This window comes from Lithobates pipiens, unplaced genomic scaffold, assembly GCF_037356315.1.
Source record: "Lithobates pipiens isolate NorthernLeopardFrog02 unplaced genomic scaffold, aLitPip1_a1.2 Scaffold_28, whole genome shotgun sequence".
NCBI classification, from domain to species: Eukaryota; Metazoa; Chordata; class Amphibia; order Anura; family Ranidae; genus Lithobates; species Lithobates pipiens.
Genome location: NW_027507789.1, coordinates 52,093,840 through 52,108,094, shown reverse-complemented (window position 1 = coordinate 52,108,094; position 14,255 = coordinate 52,093,840). Strand labels below are relative to the sequence as shown.

The window sequence follows — 14,255 nt, the reverse complement described above, 5'->3', positions numbered from 1 at the left end:
GTGAAATCAATTGATCCCTAATAATTGGCCAAGGCAACTATACCTGGCAGGTAAATTTAGGAGCAACCCTGCCTAGACTTCAGGGTCCTACATCTAAGTTTTTGGTTATAACATGACAAACAAAATGTGGAAAATTTCAATGGTATGAATACTTTTTCAAGTCACTGTAGCTTGACAAAATTAAATTTTCTTCTGTATTTTGTAAAAGGTGCAGAACTTGGAGGTGGTTAGGGGGTGGAACCAAAGAACAGTGCTCGGAAGTGGGTAGGAGGCAGAGACAAGGGGTGACTCGGAAGGAGGGAGTACCTGCATGTGTTCTCTGAGAAAAAAAAGCCCTGAGTATACATATCAGGACTTTGGAATTACATTAGGCATAATTAGTAGCTGCTTCCATGGTCCTCTTATGATAGGTTTACTTAAAAGAGGAAGTAAACCCATTTGTCTCCCTGCAAAGGTAAAGGTAAAGCATAATGGGCTACTATGCATCGCATAGTAGCCCATTATGTGTCACTTACCTCACACAGGAGCCAGCAATGTCACCGCTGTCCCCTGTAGTCCGGCGCATCCATCTTCTTCCGGGTATCGCTGCTCCGGCCACCCACAGCGCCGGAGCAGCGATTACGTCACTCCTAGCAGTGGCATGCGCCGTAGACAGCTGTGACTGTCTTTTAGTAAATATCTCCTAAACCGTGTAGGTTTAGGAAATATTTCTTGGACCTACAGGTAAGCCTTAATCTAGGCTTACCTGTAGGTCAAAGTGGTTTGTAAGGGTTTACAACCACTTTAAGGACAAATGTTAGGGTTATGTTCAGAGCTTTTGGTTGGTGTTAGGAGATGTAGAAAACTTTAAAACTGGATTTCTGGATCACACAAGAAATGATTTGCCATCTTTTCATTTCTAGCTCACCTTGGAACTCTGTGATATATGGCCTCTGGCTTTAATATGAGGCATTGAATAACTTGATATTTTACAAAACTGGTATCAATAAATACATATCAAATGGTCCTGCTATTAAGTAATATTTTCATCATATTATATCCTATTCCTATTTTATACACTGGAATTTCATTTTTTATAGTTGCAGGAACAGTACAGGGTATGGCTGTATAAAGAAGAGGGTCATCTACAGATTGCAGGATTTATAAAGCAATACGCCAATCTTACCCTTTTGACTGTGAAGGTACTGTATCACTTGCTTTTGTTATTTCCTTTGATCAAGCAGCAAAACATAAAATGTCCTTGCCCTCCACTAATTAGGACACTAAACATTACACATTCTTTCTGTAGGACATTAATTACATAGCTTTTCTTTGACCACAGTTTTCTTACTTATGTTTGGTACAGCCTGTGTCTCTATCTAACACTTTGGGGTCTGTTTATAAAAAATAAAAATAAAAAAAATCACTGTGCAAATGTCTCAGCATTCACTGCAAATTATCCTCATAATGTGCCTAAAATTATAAATTTCAATGATTGTCAGCTCTAACTAGTGGCCATAATGAGGTATTTTCCTGATTGAGGTATTTTAGGAAAATACCGCATTATGGCCACTAGGTAAAGCTGTCCTCAAATCAAATCAAAGCAAACACAAATGTCACACATTACAGGGATTAATTGCTACAACTGTGTGAATGCAGACACATTCGCACAGCAAAATTTTAACAAATGGATCACTTTGTTTCTCTAGTAGTCTTTTCACATTTTTAACGCACTTTCTGCCATGCTTACCAAAGTCATAGAAAGGAACACCAGACAGTGCCCAAGTGTAGCATTAGAAATACATTAATGATGTGGATGGATGGAAGATCACTAAATTCCAGGAAACAGTCTCACCGCCACTGGCCCAATGGAAGAAACCAGGAAGAAGGCTCAGAACCAGGAACCAGTAAGCCAGGGATCTCAGTGGAGTGCGGGCCTGGACCAGGTTAACCAAGCCTCCTTCTCAATCCAACGATTCTATGGCAACCCTGCTTCCCTGTTCATAGCTGACTTGTTTTATTTCATAGTATTTACTTGTGCCGATGTCTAATGTTTCCCTTTGTCAGTCTTATCAGCTTCAGCTGATAAGACTGCAGTAATGGCCAAGTTTATACTGCATGTGATGTCACATGGTCACATGGTGTGTAGGAGGAAGCTCTGAATGATTCTGAAGTCTCCTGGGAGTTCAATGTTGTGCCGTAGGAAGTCCTGATAACAGATAGATAAGCACATAGAGAGTGTGCCGTAATTCAGGGGAGATCTGGGCATGCTCAGTGACTTCATTCCATAGAACAAAAAGGATTACAACAATACTAAGCAAGTAAGGAGATATCTATAAGCAGTGTTCATTCGGGTTTTTTTATGCTAATTTACATGGGACAAAGTTGTGGGGGAGGGTTTACAACCACTTTAATAATGGTACACTTAGGCGCCCTCTGGTGTTCCTTTCTTATTCTTACATAGAATTCTTCAGTCTGTTCTGAGGTGCTGCCACAAGTGTATCAAGATTGTTAATGCATAATGACTATTTCTTCTTACATGAACACTTTTGAACTGTTCACACTCCCACAGTTGTCTTTCTTGGGCCATTACTCATCCACACTAAGTGAACCTCTTGTGTCATTTTTTATTTTCCTTCTTTTATACTGTTTAGCCTATACTAACTTTTTTCAGGTATGGCTGAATACTGAAAGAAAGCTGGGTACCAAAAATATGAAGTCCACTGCATTTTAACCATAAGTGACCCCAAACACAGTTTTTTTTTAGTTTGGAATATTTCTTGATAATAGCTTTAATACATGAAATACAAGAAGTGAGCATGTACCAATGTTGATATATAACCATTAAGATCCCAAAACTAACAAACAACATCAAACCAAAAACCATACATCCAAGGAAGCAGGTCCTTGACAGCACATCCAAGATTAGGATCCATTGGTCAGCTACACCATACACCAGCTGGGTAGATACATACCACAATGACAAAATCCAGGCAGGTTTCTTCAACTCCCATGAAACTCAAGCATAGTTTATATGGTGGATTGTCACCCAATATAACCTTAGAAGTGATTTTTGGCACTGTGGAGGACCTGTGGTTGGTGTGAAACTCTTCCTACTAACCAACCATCATTGCAGCAAGCTCTAACAAATTCTACACAAAAAGGGGGAGAGAGGGTGGGACAATGTCCTTTGGTACTTGGTCTTCCAGATTTGGTCCACCCCTTTTGTGACGCCACTTCAATCTTTTACCAGGCCCTATACATCTCCGTTCTTTCGTCTTCTATCCGCCTACCCTGTCATGTGCCCTTTCGTCCAGGGTTGTGCCATTCAGGGCAATCTTCACTGTTGGTCATAGTACCCAGTCAAATTATGCAATTTAATTTGTCCCCTGCCTTAGAAAACGAATTGTTGGAACTTGACTACACCTCCATTCCCTTCTCCGTGTTTCCACATGGGGACAATTCTCTTGCTTTGTGCTGTGTTAAGAATGAAATAATTTTGGTATAACCCAAAAGGAATTCTCAAAAGGAATAGGTATCACCTTTTTCTGTCAATTGTTTAATAAGCAACATGTTATTAACCAACTTCACAGCACTATTACCTCTCTGCTGCCTGATAATCATCTAATCATAGATCCCTTTGCTTATTGTTGTCTAAAGGCCATTTGCCAAACAAGTAAGGTCTAAACAACCTAACCCACCAAAAACCTTTCCTTGTGTTGGTTAAAGCAAAGTCTTCCATCCAAAAAATATCTGATAACGGGCAGAATTGAAAATCCGTTTACATGACCAGATCTCCTTGTGTATATGAGATTTTTTTAAGGCCACATTGATTATCCCCCACATAATTTGGAAGTCTGGCTCAAGTGTCCAAACGTTGGATCTGATAATGGTATGAACATTTATGGATGATTAGTAGCCTGAACAGGCAGTGCTAGTCTTAATTTCCTGTTCCTCTAACTTACAATTGACTAATAATGATTTACCTTTTGTTTTTTTTTGTAGGGAGCTGGCCATATGGTAGCATCAGACAAACCCAAAGAAGCTTTCATATTATTCCAACATTTCATCAATAATGAGTCCTTCTAGGACATGGCCATCTGTGACGCGAACTTTCAAACCTTTATCAACTAGATTCTTGTAAAATTCTCTGCGGCATCTGTTTGCTACACATTGGGGGTTATTTACAAAAGGCAAATCCACTTTGCCCTGCAAGTGCACTTGGAAGTGCAGTTGCTGTAAATCTAAGGGGTAGATTTGAAATTAATGGAAGCTCTGCTGATTTTATCATCCAATCATGTGCAAGCTAAAATGCAGTTTTTCATTTTCCTTGCATGTGCCCCTCGGATCTACAGCGACTTTACATCCAAGTGCACTTGCAGTGCAAAGTGGACTTTCCTTTAGTAAATAACCCCCATTGTGTTACCAATCAGAGCAGTTTACTTTTTTCTTAGTGTCCTTTAGATGAGTTGTTTTTCAGAATGATAACATCTGCAATAATAAATGCCTTTTGCTGGATAGATACTAATGTGTGCTGGTATTTTATCTAGGTAAAGTTTATGTGGGATTTTTGCGGTTAGGTTCATATAAACAATTTAACATACTCATGTAATCTCAATAATCCTTTTTAATACTTTCATTACTGTAGCTTTCATTAATGTAATTTAAAGTATACGTAAACCCTCACCAAAAAAGAAATGTGTATATAAATTAAAAAAATTATAAATATTTTTTCCACCCTTTTTATAAGTAATCACAAACCCTCTGCTCTCAGCTGCTTTAGGATCTTAGAGGTGGGGGAGGAGAAGCAGCAGGACACTAGTCTTCCCAGTGAGTGGCTGTGCAGGGATGGCGTGTCAGCACAAGAGTGATAACTGGAGAAGAGCAGGCTGAATTCCCAACCCTGCTAGATAACTGATCATGCTGTGCTCTTATGCCTAGTGTGGTGAGTTTTTAATAGGAAAGCAGAGGAACTGGCAGGGACACCAGTTATTTCACTCAAAGTACATGGTACAGTAGGCACACATCAGGAATATGACGTTTTAGGTTGACATATTCTTTAAGACACATCCTATTTTAGGGTGACAACACCCCGTGTTCCTGTCTCTCATTTGTACTCCTGTGTTGCCACACTATCATACGGGCTTCTGATGGAGACAAAAGTAGCTGTTTCAGCAGAAGCTAGGCAAGGTTCACAAGGTTTACGTAGACGGGTGACACATAGGGAAGTCCCTGTGTGTCAGAGGAGGGCGGGGTCACCTGATGTCCCCGCCCTCTGTTATTTAAGAAGTGTCAGAAGAATTGAAGCGTCACACGGCTGAAGACTCCCACAGAGGCGGATCGTGCGGACGCCCCCGAGATGAAGCCGGAGCAAGATGCCGGATGAGAAGAGCGGAAGAAGAAGATGAAGAAGAAGATGGAGAAGAAGGAGGAACAAGAACACTGAAGGAAGACCAGAAGAAAGAAGACCAGAAGAAAGAAGATGAAAGAAGAAGAAATTAATAAAGGACTTGTCTTGTCTTTTTTAACCTTTTTGTCACCTTTTTTGTGAAATTGAGGGGGTACATTTGTGCCCCATTACCAATTCACACAAGGGGTGGGATCTGGGGTTCCCCTTGTTAAAGGGGGCTTCCAGATTCCAATAAGCCCCCTGCCCGCAGACCCCCACAACCACCAGGCAAGGGTTGTGGGGATGAGGCCCTTCTCCCCATCAACATGGAGACAAGGTGCTTTGAGGGGCACCCTCCCAATGCTGAGGGCATGTGGCCTGGTACGGTTCAGGAGGGGGGGCGCTCTCTTGTCTCCCCCTCTTTTCCTGTGGCCTGCCAGGTTGCGTGCTCAGATAGTCTGGTATGGATTTTTGGGGGGACCCCACGCCATATTTTTTAAAAATTCTGAAGGGCCTGGTATGGAATTTAGGGGGACCCCCACGCATTTTTTTGGGGGTTCGGGGTTCCCCTGTGGGGAAATCCCCATGCCGTTTTTATCAATGAACTTTTATGTGTATTGCAGACCGACCAATTCATTGTAGCCGCGAGTAGTTTTAAATGACTTTTTTTCCTTTATAAATGTAATTTTGCTATCAGACTGTTCTAAACACGGGGAAACATGCCCCCCTTTACAGGCATACTATAGAAACCCCCCAGGTAGGAAATTTAAAGGAATATTATACTTTTATTGTTTCACTTTAAAGTGGTTGTAAACCCTTACAACACACTTTGACCTACAGGTAAGCCTAGATTAAGGCTTACCTGTAGGTCCAAGAAATATCTCCTAAACCTATACGGTTTAGGAGATATTTGCCCGAAGACAGGCACCGCTGTGTATGGCGCATGCGCCGTAGACAGCGGCGCGCAGGCGCACTGAGCGCGGCATTCTCAACGACGGAGCTGCAGCGCGTGTCGGCTCCCGTGCGGATGCGCGAGAGTGACGTCATCGCGGCTTCGTCGAATGACAGCGGCGGAGCTGCGAGACCCCACCAAGAAGATGGATGCGCCGGACTACAGGGGACAGCGGTGACTTTGCTGGCTCCTGTGTCAGGTAAGTGACACATAATGGACTACTATGTGATGCATAGTAGTCCATTATGCTTTGCCTTTGCAGGGAATGAAAGAGGAAGTAAATTCATCAGGGTTTACTTCCTCTTTAAGCATTATTAAAATCACTGCTCCCAAAAAAACTACCACTTTAAAAACTTTTTTTTGCATTGATACATGTCCCGTGGGGCAGGACCCAGGTCCCCAAACACTTTTTATGACAATACCATGCATATAAGCCTTTAAAATTAGCACTTTTGATTATTCATGTTTGTGTCCCATAGACTTTAACGGTGTTCGCGTGTGAAAAATGCATTTCTTGCCTGTTCTTGTGCGAACCGAAAGGGGGGTGTTCGGCTCATCCCTATTCTTCAGTTACTTTGTGGTTTTAATGCCTAGGCAAATTATATTATACATCCAAGGAGTCTTCAGGAGGGGGGGAGGGGTTTTCTCAGCTAAGCACACACTCCTGCCTGCATGCCTGAGCTATGGGCATATAGGTTTCAGGAAGTAAATGCTACATGAATCATATGCCCTTACTCAAGATGGCCTCAGCCAGAAAAGCTAGGGGGTGTTTTTCAAAGTGATCTCTCAGCAAAATAAAGCATGGAGACATGGATGGATGGGGGGAGTTTGTTTTGAATATTAAAAATTACTTAAATAGCATTTTTAGTGCTCATATTTAATATATGAAAACACACAAACAATTCTAAATTCTTGGATCTTTATTAAACACACACATTAAACATTCACAGTGCTAGAGTAAAAAGGTAAGTGAATCCCTAGACCAGTGATGGCGACCTTGGCGCCCGAGATGTTTTGGAACTACACTTCCCATGATGCTCAACTACACTGCAGAGTACATGAGCATCATGGGAAATGTAGTTCCAAAACATCTGGGCTGCCAAGGCCAACACTGCCCTAGACTGTTTACTTCAATGAAAGGTAATTGGAGTCAGTAGTTTGCACAATTGGAGAATGAAATTTGTTTGGAGATGTGGTTTGGAGCTACTTTGATTGAAAAGACACTCAAACATATTAAGACTGTTGTTCATAGAAAGCATCAGCTGATGTGAAGCTTTGCAAAAAGGAGCTCTCTGAAGATATTTAATCAAGAATAATTGGTCTGCACAAGGCTAGAAAGAGATACAAAGCAATTTCAAAGTATTTAGGCATCCATCAGTCGAATATTGGACAAATTGTTATAAACAGAGACAGTTTAGTCCACTTTTCCTAGAAGTGGGCGCCCAGCCAAGATGACTCCCAAGGTAAAACACAGAATCTTCAATGAGGTAAAGAAGAACCCACAATTAACAGCTAAAGGCTTGAAGACATCACTGGAACTAGTAAACATCCCTGTTCATGAGGCTACCATATGTAAGTCTTTGAACAGGCAGGGTGTTCATGGTAGAAAACCACGGAGTAAGCTGCTTCTCTTCAAAAAAATGAATGCTGCATGCCTGAAGCTTGCCAAAGAGCACCTTGGCAAACTATAACGCTAATGGAAAAATGTTTTGTGGACTGATGAAGCAAAAGTTGAATTGTTTAGGAAGAATACTTAGCACTATGGGTGGCTTACCAACATCAAAGCACCTTTGCAACAGTTAAATATGGGGGAGGAATGATTTGAACTTGCTTCGCTGCCTCAGGGCCTGCACCACTTCCCATCGTCAAGGGGAAAATGAATTCCCAAGTGTATCAAAATATCCTACAGGATCATTTCAGGGTTGCTGTCCCACCACACATGTAGAAAAATAAAAAATGATCTGGCACACACCACAGTGACAAGCTTCTATCCCCAATAGTAGTACTTGCAAGCAAGAAAAAACTTTGGTCATGGGAATGAGGGAAGTCACTGAAAAAATAATATAGTAAAAATAGGTAAATATATAAATATAATTTATTCTGAAATCGGAATCAAACCATATCATGACTGAGTACATGCTGCAATAAAGTAATAAATTCATGACAGGCCATGGAAAAAACGACATATATCACATAGTAAATAAATGAATTCATAGTATACAGTACATAATACATTTATACATAAAAAAAGAACATAATAAATAATAGTATATACATCAGACAGTACAGACCTGTAATTTGAACACATGATTGGTATAAAGCATACATGAGTAACAAATACATGATACTGTAGGCATGTGTGATTTCATAAAAATATAATAATAAAGGGTCAGATAGTCATGTACTCAATCATGATATGGTTTGATTCCGATTTGAGAATAAATTATATTTATATTTTTACCTATTTTCACTATATTATTTTTTCAGTGACTTCCCTCATTTAAAGTCCCATGACCAAAGCTTTTTCTTGTTTGCAACCGCCACCCATGTAACCATAATAAATATGGTGTGGTGCATATAGAGTGTATGTCTGTTTTTATATATCATTTTTATATATTTCATATATATACTCTACACACACACATACATATACACTTTATCACATATATCTATAGATTTATGTTTTTATGTTTTGCAACCATTTCTCCAACTGTACATTTTTATTTTATTTTCTATCATCTCTGTTTTGGTTATTTCCATTTGACCATCCCTATATGCCTTTATTGGTACAAATACATGTTCCATTTATACATAATTTGTTGCATTTACGAAATGTATATTTTTCTATGCTTATATGTCAGCCCTAAAGAAAAGGAAGTCCATTCCCCCTGAAAAAGCTTTGGCTCAATGTACATGTTTATATTTTCAATAAACGTTTTGTTAACCCTACGCTAAGAGTTGTATTTTTCTGGCCAGCGGGCAATCCTTCCTCCTCACCCAAGTCTTTTCACTGAAACAATCACATGGTTGCATCAGAAAGGTAGCGGCCCATGCCCCCAAGAGGGTCCACCACCACAATCCACCATTGAGATCAATCCACTGGAAGTGATACTTTTGTCAGTGCCCACAAAGCCACCTACTTATGACTAGAGACTGATCCAGTCAGTTCAGCATGGTCTCCAGCCCAAACCACAGGCCCACATTATCTTAACCTACCCGTGGGTTCCTGCCTGTAGTGTCAATATTGTAGCCTTGAAAAAGTTGTGTTCCTGAAGTGTTTGTAATTTTACAAAGTCATTTAACCTCCCTGGTGGTATGATTCATTCTGGTTTTAGGTGCAGAAAGCGGTACAATTATTTTGCATGGAAATTTGGCGTTTTATATTGTAGTCCTGTAATTCTTAGGAATAACTCTCTTAAATCTGTTCAAACCAGAGTCTAGCAGACATCCCGGGTATGATAAAGTTTATAATATAATAAGTAGGAAGGCCAGTATGGTGGCCTGAATTTATGGGAGGAGCCCGGAGGGTATTTAACCAGCCCGCTCGCCTGTGGTCTTTGTCGGTTTCCGGTGCGCGGCACTACGTCACTAGGCCGACGGCTCGTGTTTCGTTTCCATGCGGACAAAACGTCTCTCTCGTGGTTTTCTTTCAAGTTCGTTTTGTACAACATCGCCGGCTCTGTACAACGTCGCCAGCTCGACTGCCGCAGGTAAGGGTCTCGATTGACCTTCCTGTACTATTTTTAGTGTCGTTAAAACCTGAAATATCGAATCGTTCGTTATGATACCGGTTGTTATCACTCAATACGCTCCAATTTCGCAGCGCCCTTCATTTCACGGGCGTCATTTCGGTAGATATTGCTGGTAGGAAAAAACTGCACTGTTTTAGTACTTGTTATATAGTCTCGTTACCGTGTTCCACAGTCAAAATCGTTGCCAGTCGTGTCCCACGGCACAGCGACTCGTACCTCTGCCATAGCTGGCTCACGTAGGTCATTTCATCATTTCACTCATTTCTGTCACGCACGGCGCTCCGATTCGAAACCAGTCGCATTCGCTAAATGCTCCGTTTTCGTTCTGGTGTGCCCCTACTTGCTCGGCCTCATTTCGGTACATGCTCCAGAGCCCGCTCGTTGTTAAAACGACCCGGGTCTCTGTCATGGGAGTCATTTCACCTCACCTGTTACGTTCGAATCGAAACCAGTCGCTTTTCTCAAAACGCGCAGGTTCGATCGACGTGTCCCAGTTGCGTTGGCCTCATTTCGGTACATGCTCTAGAGCCCGTTCGTTGACGGTCGCAGGTTGCGTCCTCTCCGATTCGTAGCTCTATCATGGCAAACATTTCATGGTCACATAGTACGTTCAGTTCGAATCCGGTCGCATCCCCGTGCATCGATTCGTCCGGACGGCCCCAGGTATTTTTCGGCCTCATTTCAGTACATGCTTCAGAGTCCCGTTCGTTGTCAGTCGCAATCGCGGCACGACCGGTTCGGGCCTCTGTCATGGCAAACTTCTGTCACTCATTTCACTGTCACCTACCGCGCTCCGATTCGAATCTAGTCGCATCTATGATGCACCGATTCGTTCCGATGTGCCCCAGTTGTTACGGCCTCATTTCAGTACATGCTCCAGAGTCATGATTCATTGTTGGTTGCAGGTTTCGGTTCTCTGATTCATGTCTCTGTCATGGGTAATCGGTTCACTGTCACGTATCACGCTTCCGATACGAATCCAGTCGCATTGTGCGCTAATTCGTCTCGGCGCGTTCCAGGTATTTCAGCCACATTTCAGTACATGCTCCAGAGCGTACACGATTAACGGTCAGTCGCAATAGCGGCATGATCGATTCGTGCCTCTGTCATGGCAATCAAAATAATTTCGCCGCCACGTACCGCACTCCGTTTCGAATCCGGTTGCATACGTTATGCACCGATTCGTTACGGTGTGCCCCAGTGCTTTAACCTAATTTCAGTGCATACTCCAGGGTCCGGTTCCTCATCAGTCGCAGTCGTGGCACGATCGACTTATGCCTCTGTCATAACACATATTTCATTAATTTGACCGTCATATACCGTGCCCCGATTCGAGTCAGTCGCATCCGTGAGGCACCGATTTGTTCCGGTGTGCTCCAATTGTTTTGTTCCGAATTGGCTCGGTCGCATTTCGTTACATGCTCCACAGTTCATCTCATCACTTTTCGTCTGAAACGTCGGTTATCGCAATCAGCCTATGTCACAGCAAACATTTCACTCATTCACTGCGCACTCTTGTCACTTGAGTCTAATCCACTCATACCAACAATACATTGGTTCGCACCCGTCATGTCAGCATTATAGGTATCGTTCGCATGTTGCCTGTCATTCCTCCAAGTCCGACACTCACTATAGATCGATCCTTCGTGCTTCGAATTTCAGCCAAGGGTCTCGATTCGTTCGTTAAAACCTTCACCTCACTACTACTCCCCCTGATAGTCGCACAATCCAATGCATCTTGGTTTCCTTTCATACATCTTACGATCGGTTCCTATCAGGATTGTTACATATAGATACAAAGATTCGTGTCAGTTTCATTTTCATACACGCTACAACCCGTTTCAATTCCAGTCGCCCCAGCGGCAAATTGATTTGCACCGGGTTCATCCCGTACTCTCCACAGTCTCTTATATATTAGATTAAATTCATACACTCTAAAACGGATTTTGTCAGATTAATTTCATGCGATCGGCTCATATAAGATTCGGTTTGTTCGACCGATTCATATCGGATTCATTCCATACACATCCAAGAAACAACTTCTTGCAAATCACTGCTAGCATGCACCCAAGCATACGCTCCCTGCAATCATTGCAAACATGTTCCAGGCGCAGATTTCTTGTAGTCGTTGCAAGCGCGCGTTCAAGCATGGACGTCTTGCAATTGTTGCAAACACGCATCCAAGCATAGACTTCGTGCAATCGTTGCAAGTACGCATCCAAGCATAGACTTCTTGCAATCGTTGCAAGCACGCATCCAAGCATAGACTTCTTGCAATCGTTGCAAGCACGCATCCAAGCATAGACTTCTTGCAATCGTTGCAAGCACGCATCCAAACATAGACTTCTTGCAATCGTTGCAAGCACGCATCCAAGCATAGACTTCTTGCAATCGTTGCAAGCATGCATCCAAGTATAGACTTCTTGCAATCATTGCAAGCACGCATCCTAGCATATACTTCTTGCAATCGTCGCAAGCACGCATACAAGCATAGACTTCTTGCAATCGTTGCAAACACGCATTCGAGCATAGACTTCTTGCAATCGTTGCAAGCACGCATTCGAGCATAGACCTCTTGCAATCATGGCAAACACGCATTCAAGCATGGACCTCTTGCAATCATTGCAAACACTCATTCAAGCATAGAACTCTTGCAGTCATTGCAAGCAGATGTCCAGGCACAAGCTTATTGCAATCATTGCTAGCAGGCAGTTCTGACTAGCTCAATAGATTGCTTTAGGAAAGCCTGGATACTTTCCTAAATGTACGTTATATAACGGGGTACTTATGTTTATAGGTAAAGTTGATCCAGGGAAAAATCCGATTGCCTCTCGAGGGATCAGGAAGGAATTTTTTCCCCTGCTGTAGCAAATTGGACTATGCTCTGCTGGGGTTTTTTGCCTTCCTCTGGATCAGCTGTGGGTGTAGAATTGGGTATGTTGGGTTGTGCAATACTTTGTTTATTTGATTTGTGGTTGGACTGGATGGACTTCTGTCTTTTTCAACCTGGCTACCCATGTATCCTACCATAACTCCTTGCTATCGTTGCAGGCACGCATCCTGGCACAACTCCTTACAATCGTTGCAGGCTCACATCCTGGCATAACTCTTTGCAATCGCTGCAAGCACCTATCCTGGCATGATTCCTTACAACTATGGCAAGCACGCATCCTGGGGAACTCCTTGCAGTCGTTGCAGGGACACATCCTAGCATAACATCTTGCAATCGTTGCAAGCACGCATCTTGGCATAACAGCTAAGCAATCATTGCAGGCACGCATCCTGGCATAACTTCTTACAATCATGGCAAGCACGTATCCTGGTGTAACTCCTTGCAATCGTGGCAGGCACGCGTCCTAGCATAACATCTTGCAATCGTTGCAAGCACGCATCTTGGCATTACATCTTGCAATCGTTGCAAGCACGCATCCAAACACACGTTCAAGCACAACTCCTGCAGTCTTCGCAAAGCACATGCGGTAACACGAATTTCTCAGAGTCACTACGAACACATCTCCAGTGACAAACTCCCGTGCCATTGTCGCAAGCACATGTTTAAACACAACTTTTGCAATCGTGCCAAGGCTCGCGACTTAGCATAACTTTTTGCAATCATTCTTTTGCTAGCACATTCTCAGTGGCCCACAAACTGGCTACACGTTGTTTTCAGCAGCACTTAATTGGCCACTTGTCTTCTGTGGCTTTTCTTACAAGCCATTCACCGTTCCCTGTCTGTCATCTCTCCCTTAGGACAGTTGAGTTCAACTTCCGTCCTGCACCGGGATCGTGTTGACACACGCAACTGGCTTCTTCTTGTTACACAGTCAGGCTATACCTAGCCAGCGTTCAGCATTTCTTATCATTACAGGACTCGGAGAGCCATCTGTCTTTACGGCCCATACAGTAAGATCCCCACTACGAGGCATCTAGAGGCATCAGCCCATAGCCAACGGCATACACTCGCCCATCACATCTGCCATCTTTAGGGACACATAAAATCCTCGCACATTCCCCAGTCTGGTCGTCCAAGCGGCCATCTACCGGGCCCTTTGTGGTTTTCACGGCCTACCCAGTTTATCGTTAGTAGCACTGGCAGCCAAGTTCTACACAGACACCACCTGACGAATGGTCAAAATCTACAATACGGACCATCCCCCAGGGTCAATCTTTATGTCACGCCTCC

At 42.8% G+C, this 14,255-nt stretch overlaps 1 protein-coding gene across 1 annotated transcript in view; it reads left to right on the top strand.

Annotated features, from left to right (window-relative positions):
• The window catches only part of LOC143935396 (lysosomal protective protein-like), a 75,164-nt gene extending 70,661 nt beyond the window's left edge, over positions 1-4,503 (top strand). Inside the window, exons 14-15 of the mRNA XM_077459231.1 lie at positions 1,080-1,181; positions 3,985-4,503. Of these exons, the coding sequence (XP_077315357.1) occupies positions 1,080-1,181; positions 3,985-4,068 (186 nt within the window). The 3' untranslated portion in view covers positions 4,069-4,503. The remainder of the gene's footprint in view (positions 1-1,079; positions 1,182-3,984) is intronic.
• The last annotated feature ends 9,752 nt before the right edge of the window (positions 4,504-14,255 follow it).